Source organism: Dreissena polymorpha, chromosome 3 (genome assembly GCF_020536995.1).
Source record: "Dreissena polymorpha isolate Duluth1 chromosome 3, UMN_Dpol_1.0, whole genome shotgun sequence".
NCBI lineage: Eukaryota > Metazoa > Mollusca > Bivalvia > Myida > Dreissenidae > Dreissena > Dreissena polymorpha.
The window spans coordinates 5,047,796-5,062,817 of record NC_068357.1 but is presented as its reverse complement, the minus strand read 5'-3'; the positions used below and the strand labels follow the sequence as shown (position 1 = coordinate 5,062,817).

General features: G+C 38.1%; 1 protein-coding gene across 1 annotated transcript in view; it reads left to right on the top strand.

The window, feature by feature from the left end:
• Positions 1-15,022, top strand: part of LOC127872808 (uncharacterized) — a 146,955-nt gene that overhangs the window by 31,626 nt on the left and 100,307 nt on the right. Inside the window, exons 9-11 of the mRNA XM_052416224.1 lie at positions 3,592-3,696; positions 4,666-4,744; positions 9,785-9,873. Coding sequence (XP_052272184.1) covers positions 3,592-3,696; positions 4,666-4,744; positions 9,785-9,873 — 273 coding nt within the window. The remainder of the gene's footprint in view (positions 1-3,591; positions 3,697-4,665; positions 4,745-9,784; positions 9,874-15,022) is intronic.

Below are 15,022 nucleotides of genomic sequence, written 5' to 3'. Positions count from 1 at the left end.
TATTTTCTTAAACCACCAGTTTCAATGTAAATTTTGTAGTTAGGATAGGTAAACACTGGAACTCTATTAGAAATTATGTCATTTTATGTACAAATGTCAGTAGCGGGTTGCCCTGAACGGCTCTGTTAGTTGAATACAAGTCAATGTTTAACCCTTTCGATCTCAGAAGTAAAGATAAAATGGCGATATGCAACTAGCATAAAACTAACACAGCCTGCGAGTAACTTGCAGTCTGTTCAGGTTTAATGCTGTTTTCTGTTCATCAAAATCTTGGAGTTGTCAATGAAGCCTTTAAAATTTTAAACTAGAGATGCAACAGGTTACAAAAAACATTAAGTGGTTAACCTTTTACTGTAACCGGTTATTGACCGGTTAATTGAACAACCTTCAAAAAAAAAAATGTTTAAGCTTACTTTATACAATCACATACTCCTTGTACATGTTCTCTCTCTGGAAAATCAAGTAATTTAAGACTGCTTGCTTTTATTACATAAAGGGCCATATCAATTTCTTAATGAAAATGTAATATTTATTAGCTCATCTATTTTTTGAAAAAAAAAAATGAGCTATTGTCATCACCTTGGCGTCGGCGTTGGCGTCCGGTTAAGTTTTGCGTTTAGGTTCACTTTTCTCAGAAAGTATCAATGCTATTGCATTCAAACTTGGTACACTTACTAACTATCATGAGAGGACTGGGCAGGCAAAGTTAGATAACTCTGCATTTTGACAGAATTATGTGCCCTTTTTATACTTAGAAAATTGAAAATTTTGGTTAAGTTTTGCGTTTAGGTCCACTTTTCTCAGAAAGTATCAATGCTATTGCATTCAAACTTGGTACACTTACTTTCTATCATGAGGGGACTGGGCAGGCAAAGTTAGATAACTCTGGTGTGCATTTTGACAGAATTATGTGCCCTTTTTATACTTAGAAAATTGAAAATTTTGGTTAAGATTTATGTTTAGGTCCATTTTATTCCTTAAGTATCAAAGCTATTGCTTTCATACTTGCAACACTTACTGACTATCATAAGGGGACTGTGCAGGCAAAGTAATGTAACTCTGACTGGCATTTTGACAGAATTATGTGCCCTTTTTATACTTAGAAAATTGAAAATTTGTGTAAGTTTTGTGTTTAGGTCAACTTTATTCCTACAGTATCAAAGCTATTGCTTTCATACTTGCAACACTTATTAACTATCATAAGGGGACTGTGCAGGCAAAGTTATGTAACTCTGACTGGCATTTTGACGGAATTATGGGCCCTTTATACTTAGAAAATTTAAAATTTGGTTAAGTTTTGTGTTTTGGTCCACTTTATTCTAAAGTATCAAAGATATTGCTTTCATACTTGGAACACTCGCAAACTCTCATAAGGGTACAGTAAAAGGACAAGTTGCATAACTCTGGTTGTCATTTTTACGGAATTATGGCCCTTTTTTTACTTAGTAACTTTGAATGTATGGTTAAATTTTGTGTTTCGATCCACTTTACTTCTGAAATATCAAGGCTATTGCTTTCATACTTCAAATACTTTCATGCTATCATGAGGTTACTGTACCTGGCAAGTTGAATTTCACCTTGACATTTGAATGACCTTGACTCTCGAGGTCAAATTATTAAATTTTGCTAAAATTGCCAAAACTTCTTTATTTATGATTAGATTTGATTGATACTTTGACAAAACTACTCTTACCTGACACTGACATACCACAATAGACTCCACCCAAACCATCCCCTGTGCCCTTCCCCCCCCCCCCCCCGAATTCCCCCCCCCCTCGAATCCCCCCCCCCCTAAATGTTTTTTTTTTATCATCTCACAAATGACCACCACACCCTCACACTATACCCCCCCACCCCACCCCCCCCCAATTATTTTTTTAACGGTTAAAAAAACCCAAATATTTTTTTATTATTTTATGTTTGAAATACCATCCAACCATCGCACCCAAGAATCCCCCCCACCCCCCCCCCCCCCCTCCCCCCACCCGAATCCCCCCCCTAATTTTTTTTTTTTTAAGATCATCTCACAAATGACCACCACACCCTCACACTATACCCCCCCCCCCCCCCCCCCCCACCCCACCCCACCCCCCCAATTTTTTTTTTTTTTTTTTTTTGAATGGTTAAAAAACACAAATATTTATTTTTATTATTTTATGTTTGAAATACCGTCCAACCATCGCATCACCCCTCCCCCCCCCCCCCCCCCCCCCCCCCCCGAATTTTATAAAAAAAATCGCATTTTTGGAAAATAATGTATTATGTCCACACCCCCACACTATACACACCTCTTCACTCCACCCCTCCCTCCTTTGTGATTGAAAATGAGAGTCCCTTCACCTTTAAAAAGAAAATAGATGAGCGGTCTGCACCCGCAAGGCGGTGCTCTTGTTTTAATAATGTTGTTAATGTATGTTAGACTTGCATGTATTTTTACTGCTTTGAAGTGAATGAGTTAATAGAGAATACATGGTTAGTGCAGAGATGGAGAAAGTTTATCCAATGAGGCTTAGAAAAAGAAAATAGGGCGAGCTTTAGTGAGCCCTCTTTTCTTTTTCAGGCCAAACCGGATAAACTTTCTCATCTCGGCACTTACCATGCATTTGATGTATGCTGCTTCATTTAAAATTATGGCTTTAACATAGTGATATTTTGTTTGATTTAATAATATTTCATTGAAAAATAAAATCAATTGAAAACGACTGAAAATAAGTGTGTTTTAGTGGAGTGTAACCTTTCTATTTATATAAAGAAACACCATATATTTAAGGTTATGAGTAAATAAATTTAAAAGCAAAATTGACAACTTCATTGCCATATGTTTGCTTAAATTAATACACATTTATTACTTTTACTATCATTTTGTTTTGACAAAACATTTCGCAAGGAACTTTGCATGTACACTTTGTAAAAGGTCAAATATTAGAACATGTTAATCAGCGCTTAGGAATACATACGTACGGTCAGATCGTGGTATTGTCCGGGTCATAACTATGTCATTCATTGTGAGATTTTAAAATCATTTGGCACATTTGTTCACCATCATTTGACGGTGTGTCGCACGAAAGAATTGCGTCACTATCTCAAAGGTTAAGGTCACACTTTGGGTTCAATTGTCAAAAATGACCATAAATGAGCTTGTCCGGGCCATAAATAATTCGTTCGTTGTGAGATTTTAAAATCATCTGGCACATTTGTTCGCCATCATTAGATGGTGTGTCGCGCGAAAGAATTACATCGATATCTCCAAGTTCAAGGTCACACCTTGGTCATAACTTTTGCAATATTGATGATAGCAACTTGATATTTGGCATGCATGTGTATTTCATGGAGCTGCAGATTTTGAGTGGTGAAAGGTGAAGGTCAATTTCATCCTTCAAGGTCAAAGGTTAAATATATGGCTTCAAAGCGGCGCAGTATGGGGCATTGTGTTTCACAAACATAGCTCTTGTTGTTTATGATTATACTGTTTGTAAAGGAGTTTTCAACCATCTATGAACATAATTTATTTGAGTTGGGTTATCCACTCAATAAGCTTGTTTAACTTCATTGTCAAATTGTATATAAGATCGGTAAATGTTGAACTTTCAGTTGTTACAAGAGGCCAAGGAGACCAGTAATGAGCTCTCAGATGCATCTCTATGCAGTCTCATAGAAAGCTCTGCAATGTTCGACAAACCGGAATTCTGTGACTTTGTGAGTATGGGACTGTCATTATTCATCATGATTGATTAATGACTGTTACCAGTCATTTGATTTTTTGGTTATTTTGATTAAATGTCATTACCAAACTATACCAAATTATCAAAATTGAAGGATTACTATACCTTTTTTTTAAGTTGAATTTTTTTTTTGCTTTTCCAAGATTCTAACCTTTGAGCAGAATCTGTCATATGGCAGATGACCCGTATAGATGACCCGTATAGATGACCCGTATAGATGACCCGTATTGTTTTTCAAAATTAACTGTGTTATTTTACATTCTGTGTTATTATTGGAATATTTTCGAAAATCTTGAAATGTGACAAAAATAAAAAGGTAAAATTTAGTAAAGTGCATGAATAAATATCCCCTTAATAAGCAAAATAAAGTAAGTATACTTAATGTTTGCTTGATTGAAAAAGCATCATTTTAGCATCTTATTAGCTCAGCTGTTTTTGGAGAAAACCCGAGATATTGTCATAGCCAGCTTGTCGTGCCGTGTCCGCCATCCGCGTCGTGCTAAAACCATAACATTTTATCAAGGTTTTGAACATTGGCTCTTAAATCATAGTGCTTCCACCAGCAACTTTGAAACTTCATATGTAGCTTAACCTTGATGAGTTCTACAAGCCACACCCATATTTGGGTCACTAGGTCAAAGATCAAGGTCACTGTGACCTCTTAAAAAAATTGAAAAAATTCTGACAAGCTTTCATTTCTTCTAAAATGTACCCACAGCTGAGCGTGGCACCCGTTATAATGTGCTCTTGTTGTTATAATATTATAATGAATTATACAATACTTTTGTTTTGCATTAATTTTACCAATTATTCTATAATTTACAATTTAACAATAAATGTCAGGTCAGTGGAATAATTCAGGGACACACAATGGAATTAAACAAAAGAATTTCTGCGGTCACTGTTCAGGAGATTGTGTCTAAATAATACTTGGATACTTCAGTTCATTAAAGAGCTTGCATCTGTGAGCACCTTCCACTACCACAAGGCGTTTGAGGTCCTCATAACTGTTCTCAGAAAAGGTAAGTCCTTTGGAAGCGTGCAGTGTTGTTTTTTTGTGTTCAAATTTGGGGCTGTTATAGGGACCCATTCCCAATAGAATAAAAAAGGTACACTGCAACTCCAATATATCGCGGTCCGATATATTGCGATGTCCTAAATACCGCACTTTGGCTATGGCGCCCAAAAATCTGACGCACATGATCACTAAATGACATGTTTTAATCTGAGAATTTGCTAACTCAAGCACAAACCGGTTCTAGCTAGTATTTTACGGCTGAGTATGGCATGCACAGTAGATTAGTGACAATTGTTTGCACACAGCTGGGTTTGTTTTTAACACTTAAGAAATAACCATTTAGTGTTACATCCATAAATACGTGTGAATGTCTTTGAAAATGTGCATATGAATGCCATATAAAAAACATGTGCATATGCTTTATTGTCCCCTACCGGTTTCACCGGAGGGGAATATGGTTTGTGCTCTGTGCGTCTGTCTGTCTGTGAGTCTTTTCTTGATCCTGCGATTACTTTTAAAGGTCTTCATATTTTTTCATGAAACTTGAAACATGGATAGATGGCAATATGGACATTATGCACATCATTTCATTTGTTCCTACGTCAAAAATTCTGGTTGCTATGGCAACAACAACAACAACAATTCTGACAATGGTGGACCAGGTAGGGGACATATACTGCTTGGCAATAGTCTTGTTAAACAATTAAACAAATCGTCTTGTCCGCTGTATTATTCTTTGAACTGCATATTCTACTTGTATGATATCTCGGTATGCCAGTAAATATAAAACAAAAATAACTGTAAATAATTGTGGCATGCTGCCTATGTATTCTAAAGTACCATTTGTAAGGATAAATTCAAATATATGCACACTTTTGTTGTATACATATTTATGCCCCCCTTCGAAGAAGAGGGGGTATATTGTTTTGCACATGTCGGTCGGGCGGTCCGTCCGTCCGTTGGTCCGTCCACCAGATGGTTTCCGGATGATAACTCAAGAACGCTTAGGCATAGGATCATGAAACTTCATAGGTACATTGATCATGACTGGCAGATGACCCCTATTGATTTTCAGGTCACTAGGTCAAAGGTCAAGGTCACAGTGACTAGAAATAGTAAAATGGTTTCCGGATGATAACTCAAGAATGCTTACGCCTAGGATCATGAAACTATAGGTACATTGATAATGACTGGCAGATGACCCGTATTGATTTTCAGATAACTAGGTCAAAGGGCAAGGTCACTGTGACTCCAAACAGCAAAATGGATTCCGGATGATAACTAAAAAATGCTTATGCCTAGGATCATGAAACTTCATAGGAACATTGATCATGACTGGCAGATGACCCCTATTGATTTTCAGGTCACTAGGTCAAAGGTCAAGGTCACAGTGACTCGAAATAGTAAAATGGTTTCCGGATGATAACTCAAGAGTGCTTACGCCGATCATGAAACTTCATAGGTACATCGATCATGACTGGCAGATGACCCCTATAAATTTTCAGGTCACTAGGTCAAAGGTCAAGGTCACAGTGACAAATTCACACAATGGCTGCCACTACAACTGACAGCCCATATAGAGGGCATGCATGTTTTACAAACAGCCCTTGTTAACGGTAATAATTCTTCGTTTAAGCTGATCGACGAGCAAGCGTACCTGAAAAAAAAAAAACTTTTTTTTTTATGATTAACAAAACTTATACAGATACGTGTGTACATTTAAAAAAATGTTCATTTACAAATTTGTTTGCAATTATTACTTGCAAATACGTAGCAATATTGGGAAACTTGACAAATCAACTGCAATATGATTAAGTTAGACATTTATGGAGTAAAACTTGCCCCAGATATATTGCGGGTGTGATCTTTGTACTCCAGATATATTGTGGGCGTGATCTTTGTACTCCACCAACCACGATATATTGTGGACGTGATATTTGTACTCCATCAACCACGATATATTGCAGACGTGATCTTTATACTCCATCAACCAGTATATAGGAGTTATAGTGTATAAAGTTTCCCAATTGGGACTTTAAATGCTGGTACAAAGGCCCCCCCCCCCCCCCAACAAAAAATATAGAGAATACATGGTTGGTGCCGACATGGAGCAAGTTTATCTGGTGAGGCTTAGAAAAAGAAAATAGGGCGAGCTTTAGCGAGCCCTTTTTTCTTTTTCGGGCCAACCAGATAAACTTTTTCCATCTCAGCACCAACCATGCATTCTATTTATCCTGCTTCATTTAAAATTATGCCGCTAACACATTTTATCAAAGACAAATGATTAATTTAGAAAACAAATTAATTATTCTGGTCAGCTCCTACATGTACACAAACATTCCTTACGACCGAATTACTACCGATTATGTCAGGTAAAAATAGTTCCACATTAAACTGGTCCTTTTAATACTTTCCTATTGAAATAATGAGAAGAAATAAAAAATGAATCGAGAATGTGATATTTTTATTGTTGGAAATTGAAAACAATGTGCAACAGCAAAACAAAAACTTATTTTTATTTGTTATCATGTGTCACAGCGTGCTTAGGAATACACTACTTCCTGTTGACCGGAGATAGGAAAATTTAGTGACCCTGCTTTATTTGGCCAATGTTTGCAACAGAGGCAGGATAAAATAATTTCCCTCCAAGCTCTATAAACTGAACCTTCGTAAATATAACAACACTATTTTTTTAAATTTTAGTCCGAATATTGTGATTTGTCCAAATCCAAAGGGACCCAGCCCCATTCCCAAAATGGTGGAAATAGAGAATAATAGGTTAGTGTTGATTATAGATCAGGTTTATCATGCGAGGCTTAGAAAACAAAAAGCACGAGCCTTGGCGAGTGCTTTTTCGTTTTCGTGCCGAGCATGATAAATCTGATCTATAATCAACACTAATCTATTATTCTATTTATCCCACTTTTTATTTTGTAACCCTTTTTGTTTAAACAAAATTAGTTTGACTGGATAATTTCGCTGGATTTATGATGTCATTTGGTCGAAATATTGACGTCATTTCCTGCCGTTGATTATAGATGAAATTTAATCAACGGGGCTTTAATCAACCGAATTCGCTGTAAAAGTGGGATAAAAGGTGTTGTGTGGGTTTTTCAGCCTCTTTTCTATATATAAACTTGGTTACTTGAAATAGTACCTTCCAGTGGCAAGCCATGTTATTTATTCCTTCACATGAGCCATATTCTGGAGAAACTGGTCCTAATAAAGACTGTTAAGTGTCATCAAGACTGGTCCTAATAAAGGCTGTTAAGTGTCATCAAGACTGGTCCTAATAAAGGCTGTTAAGTGTCATCAAGACTGGTCCTAATAAAGGCTGTTAAGTGTCATCAAGACTGGTCCTAATAAAGGCTGTTAAGTGTCATCAAGACTGGTCCTAATAAAGGCTGTTAAGTGTCATCAAGACTGGTCCTAATAAAGGCTGTTAAGTGTCATCAAGACTGGTCCTAATAAAGGCTGTTAAGTGTCATCAAGACTGGTCCTAATAAAGGCTGTTAAGTGTCATCAAGACTGGTCCTAATAAAGGCTGTTAAGTGTCATCAAGACTGGTCCTAATAAAGGCTGTTAAGTGTCATCAAGACTGGTCCTAATAAAGGCTGTTAAGTGTCATCCAAGACTGGTCCTAATAAAGGCTGTTAAGTGTCATCAAGACTGGTCCCAATAAAGGCTGTTAAGTGTCATCAAGACTGGTCCTAATAAAGGCTGTTAAGTGTCATCCAAGACTGGTCCTAATAAAGGCTGTTAAGTGTCATCAAGACTGGTCCTAATAAAGGCTGTTAAGTGTCATCCAAGACTGGTCCTAATAAAGGCTGTTAAGTGTCATCAAGACTGGTCCCAATAAAGGCTGTTAAGTGTCATCAAGACTGGTCCTAATAAAGGCTGTTAAGTGTCATCAAGACTGGTCCTAATAAAGGCTGTTAAGTGTCATCAAGACTGGTCCTAATAAAGGCTGTTAAGTGTCATCAAGACTGGTCCCTAATAAAGGCTGTTAAGTGTCATCAAGACTGGTCCTAATAAAGGCTGTTAAGTGTCATCAAGACTGGTCCTAATAAAGGCTGTTAAGTGTCATCAAGACTGGTCCTAATAAAGGCTGTTAAGTGTCATCAAGACTGGTCCTAATAAAGGCTGTTAAGTGTCATCAAGACTGGTCCTAATAAAGGCTGTTAAGTGTCATCAAGACTGGTCCTAATAAAGGCTGTTAAGTGTCATCCAAGACTGGTCCTAATAAAGGCTGTTAAGTGTCATCAAGACTGGTCCTAATAAAGGCTGTTAAGTGTCATCAAGACTGGTCCTAATAAAGGCTGTTAAGTGTCATCAAGACTGGTCCTAATAAAGGCTGTTAAGTGTCATCCAAGACTGGTCCTAATAAAGGCCGTTAAGTGTCATCCAAGACTGGTCCTAATAAAGGCTGTTAAGTGTCATCCATGATTAACCTGAGCTGTCTGCATGGGGACAACCATCCGCGTTATGGAATTTTTTCTTTTGAAGGAAGTCTCTTTTTATACAAAAATCCAATCTTGGCAGAAAGTGGTGTTCCAGATTAGCCTGTGTGGGACCGAACAAGCTAATCTGGGATGACACTTAAGGCACATGCATTAAGCCCAGTTATCCCAGAACACGACTCATATTTATGTTTCTATTGACCTGGCATTGTTACAATTTGGTGCTGCTCATCTATTGATGCATAATACAGGTCATTTCAACTATGCTCATGAATCATGGAGCATATTTATTATCTAAATTTACATTCAGCTAGAATTATCAATTGATGTCAATGAATTATTCATAAGGCTGGATTTAACCCATCGCATATTGCCTAAACTGACTCGTTAAAATGTGTACACATGTTGCATGTAGTCATTCAATGTATGGTAGGCAATCACACAACTCATTACGCTACGCAGAAGAATGTTGATGGTGTTTGATTCCTTGTACAAACAATAGAAGCATTTAAACAAGTATTGATGATGACTCAACAATTTATATGAAAGCGTTATTTTGATGACAACCAATTTGTTTGACACAGGTTACTTTGACATGGGCCTCAAGTTCTTCTCCAGTCTCACTGATCCACATCCCAATATTATGATGAACGCGATGTGCTTCTCTAACATGGTAAGTTGCATAACGTAATTATCAAATATTTGGGCCTCTTTCTGGGAAAATTGGACTTAATGCATGTGCGTAATATGTCCTACCAGGAATAATACTATCCACTTGTATGGTATTTTTATGCCCCCTGTAGGGTGGCATATAGCAGTTGAACTGTCCGTCAGTGTGTCAGTCAGTATTTTAGTCAGTCTGTCCGTCTGTCCGAAAACTTTAATGGCCATAACTTTTTCAATATTGAAGATAGCAACTTGATATTTGGCAGGCATGTGCATCTCACGGAGCTGCACATTTTGAGTGGTGAAAGGTGAAGGTCAAGGTCATCCTTCAAGGTCAAATGTCTAATATATGGCGTCTGTCCGTCCATCCAAAAACTTTAACATTGGGCATAACTTTTTCACTATTGAAGATAGCAACTTTATATTTGGCATGCATGTGTATCTCATGATGCTGAACATTTTGAGTGGTGAAAGGTGAAGGTCAAGGTCATCCTTCAAGGTCAAATGTCAAATACATGGCGTCTGTCCGTCCGAAAACTTTAACATTGGCCATAACTTTTTCAATATTGAAGATAGCAACTTGATATTTGGCATGCATGTGTATCTCATTAAGCTGCACATTTTTAGTGGTGGAAGGTCAAGGTCATTCTTCAAGGTCAAAGGTCAAAAAAATTAAAAAATTTCAATGCGGCGTTCTCATGAAGCTGCACATTTTGGGTGGTGGAAGTTCAAGGTCAAGTTCATCCTTCAAGGTCAAAGGTAAAAAAATTTATAAAAAATTCAAAGCGGCGTTCTCATGAAGCTGCACATTTTGAGTGGTGGAAGTTCAGGATCATCCTTCAAGGTCAAAGGTCAAATATACCCCCACAAACGAAGTTTAGGGGGGTATATAGGAGTGAACTTGTCTGTCGGTCGGTCTGTCTGTCGGTCCGTATAAAGTGTCCGCTCTCTAATTCAAGTAGTTTTCATCGGATCTTCACCAAACTTTGTCAGAAGTTGTATCTACATGATGTCAAGGCCAAGTTCGAACATGGGCCTTGCCAGGTAAAAAACTAGGTCACTTAGTGCGTTTTAAACATTCAGCTTGTTGTCCGCTCTCTAATTCAAGTAGTCTTCATCCGGTCTTCACCAAACTTGGTCAGAAGTTGTATCTAGATGATGTCTAGGCCAAGGTCCAACATGGGTCTTGCCGGGTCAAAAACTAGGTCATGGGGTCACTTAGTGCGTTTTAAACATTCAGCATGTTGTCCGCTCTCTAATTCAAGTAGTTTTCATCTGATCTTCACCAAACTTGGTCAGAAGTTGTATCTAGGTGATCTCAAGGCCAAGCTCGAACATGGGCCTTGCCGGGTCAAAAACTAGGTTACAGGGTCACTAAGTGCGTTTTTATGCTCCCGGAACATAGGTTCTGGGGGCATATTAAAATCGCACCGTCCGTCAGCCAGTCAGTCAGTCAGTCAGTCAGTCAGTCAGTTAGTCTGTCCGGATTTGTTTCCGCTCAATAAGTCTAGCAATTGTCATCCGATCTTCACCAAACTTCATGAAAATTTGTAAGGCAATAACATCTAGGTCAAGTTCGATAATCGGCAAAATTGACCCAGACACTCTTAAGTTAAGGCCCTTGAATCATTGAAAAATTGGGTTTTTTCTCGTTTCCGCTCAATAACTTGAGCAATTGTTATCAGATCTTCACCAAACCTCATGAAAATGTGCAAGGCAATAACATCTAGGTTAAGTTCCATAATCAGTCAAATTGACCCAGACACTCCTGAGTTACGGCCCTTGGATCATCGTAAAATTTTTTTTTTTGTTTCCGCTCAATAACTCGAGCAAATTTCATAGGATCTTTGCCACATTCATGAAAATGTGTAAGGCAATAACATCTAGGTCATTTTCGAAAATCAGCCAAATTGACCAAGACACTCCTGAGTGTCCCTTGAATCATGGAAAAATTGAGGTTTTTTCTCGTTTCCGCTTAACTTCATAAAAATGTGTAAGACAATAAAATCTAAGTTAAGTTTGATAATCAGCCAAATTAACCCAGGCACTCTTGAGTTACGGCCCTTGAATCATAAAAAAAATCAGTTTCCGCTCGAAAAATGCTCAAAACTTCTATGTTGCTTCAGATGTAAGCTGCATATTTGGTATGCATGTGTATATGGACAAGGCCTTTCAATACTCACACAAATTTTGACCCCTTTGACCTTGAACTTAGGGTCCGCGTTTAGGTTTCAAAATCTGCGTTTAGCTTTCGAACAAGAGTTTTTTGGGGGCATATGTCTTCTGATGGAGACAGCTCTTGTTTAACATTCAGCATGGTGTCCTCTCTCTTATTCAAGTAGTTTTCATCAGTTCTTCACCAAACTTGGTCAGAAGTTTTATGTAGATGATCTGAAGGCCAAGTTCGAACATGGGCCATGCCAGATCAAAAACTAGGTCACAGGGTCACTTAGTACGTTTTACACATTGAGCATGGTGTCCGCTCTCTATTTCAAGTAGTTTAAATCTGATCTTTACCACACTTGGTCAGCAGTTGTAACTAGATGATGTGTAGGTCAAGTTCGAACATGAGCCATGCCTGGTCAAAAACTAGGTCATGGGGTCACTTAGTGTGTTTTAAACCTCACCATGTTGTCCGCTCTCTAATTCAAGTAGTTTTTATCCAATCTTCACCAAAATTGGTCAGAAGTTGTATCTTGATAATGTCTAGGGCAAGTTTGAATGTGGGTCATGCCTGGTAATAAAACAAGGGGTCACTTAGTGCGTTTTAAACATCACAATGTTGTCCGCTCTCTAATTCAAGTAGTTTTCATCCAATCTTCACCAAACTTGGTCAGAAGTTGTATCTAGATGATGTCTAGGGCAAGTTTGAATATGGGTCATGCTAGGTCAAAAACTAGGTCACGGGGTATCTTAGTGCGTTTTAAACCTCACCATGTTGTCCGCTCTCTAATTCAAGTAGTTTTCATCCAATCCTCACCAAACTTGGTCACAAGTTTTATCTAAATGATCTCTAGGACAAGTTTGAACATGGGCCATTGCGAGCCTCAAACTAGGTCACGGGTTCACTTAGTGCGTTTTTTAACATTCAGCATGGTGTCCGCTCTCTAATTCAAGTAGTTTACATCCGATCTTCACCAACCTTGGTCAGAAGTTTTATGGAGATGATTTTAAGGCCAAGATAGAACATGGGCCTTTCTGGGTCAAAAACTAGGTCAAGGGGTCACTTAATGCGTTTTAAAAATTGAGCATGGTGTCCGCTGTTTTTTGTGAAGACGACATGCAAGTTATTATGTGTCAATGCGGCATGTGGGGGTATTCGTCACGTCTGTGACTAAGCTCTATTTTTTTTTCCAAGCGGCGCAAAAGGGGGCATTGTGTTTCTGACGAACACATCTCTTGTTTTTGTTAAAAATTCTCTTCTAAGCGAAAAAGCAGTTAAGTTGGAATGTGTTGTCCCTGATTAGCTTGTGCGGACTTCCCAGGCTTATCTGGCACTTGACGAACATGCATTAGGCCCAGTTTTAGCAGAACGATGCTCATATGCAAACTGTATCTAGTATTGTGTCTCAGCATTGTAATAGGACTTGCATTGTTAAAGATTCACAAGGTTTAGAACAAATTAACTTGTATGAAAATTTTCTTATAATTAGGGAATATTAGTATAGATTAACTGAATTTTTACTAAGCTGGTTTACTTATTAATGTGAGAGAATAATACATGATCTACAGTGTAGCTAAAATTTACCAATATCATTTGTGAAACAAGAGCGTTTTTCAGTAAAAATGTGATGCAATAAAAGTCAAATGACAGCTTAAGTTAAGAAACGGTCCTTGTGTCAGAAATACATGTTGTGATGTTTTATAGGAGATACGCTCTGGGAAAATTGAACCAAATGTATGTGTGTAAAGTGTCGGCCCAGAGTAGCCAGCTGCAGTCTGCACAGGCTAGTGTAAAGTGTCGGCCCAGAGTAGCCAGCTGCAGTCTGCACAGGCTAGTGTAAAGTGTCGGCCCAGAGTAGCCAGCTGCAGTCTGCACAGGCTAGTGTAAAGTGTCGTCCCAGATAAGCCAGCTGCAGTCTGCACAGGCTAGTGTAAAGTGTCGTCCCAGATAAGCCAGCTGCAGTCTGCACAGGCTAGTGTAAAGTGTCGTCCCAGAGTAGCCAGCTGCAGTCTGCACAGGCTTATCAGGAATTACACTTTGGGCATTGGTTTTTTGTTTGGAGGACACAAAGGGTTATTGTAGTCCCTGATTAGCCTGTGATGAAACTGCTTGGCCAGCGGTTTTTCAAGCCTCCTTTACCTGGAACTAGTTGATGAATATGGTGGTTTATGAAAATGGGACTAGGTTCATGGAAATGGGATTTGGTTCATGCAAATTGGATTTGGTTCATGCAAATTGGATTTGGTTCATGCAAATGGGATTTGGATGTTGATACAAATTGGCATCAGTGATAAGCATCAGGTGATTGAGTGTTGTGCACAATAACCTTTCCCTAAGTTTAAGGTCAAGGTCACAAATCAAGGTCAAAGGTCTAATATATGTATAATCAACTTCTAAATATTTAAATTGCTTTCGGTCATACACATATTAATGAAGAGTGACATGAATTATAACCATGTCCCTAGGTTCAAGGTCAAGCTCAAAGGTTCAAATTAACAAAATGTGTACTCGAGTCTTTGTCCAGAGCATGACTTCGTCCAGCATATATGGGTATTCATATAAATTTCTAGAAGTGTTTGGCATGATGTGACTGTGTGTCATATGCAAGAACCAGTAAACGAGTTCTTAGATCAATGTCACAAATCAAAGGTTAAAAGTTAAGGATTTGGGTGTTGAATCATTTTGCAGTAGTTAAAAGCATATGGATATAATCATATCATCTAATTGAACTCTTTTTCCCAATTAGATATGTATTTTGAAGCATTTGTAGTTCCTTTGAAAGTTACATTTAATTCAAGACCTTTCTTACTTGATTCAAGTTTGAAAGGCTTCATTTCTGATAATGATGAGCAGCAAACAGCATAAAACCCTGAACAGACTGCGAGTTACTCGCAGGATGTTCTGGTTTTATGCTGGTTGCAAAAGCAATTTTTACTTTGCATCTTATGGGGGAAAGGGTTAATTTAAACTGATACAAGCATTATAGTCAAGT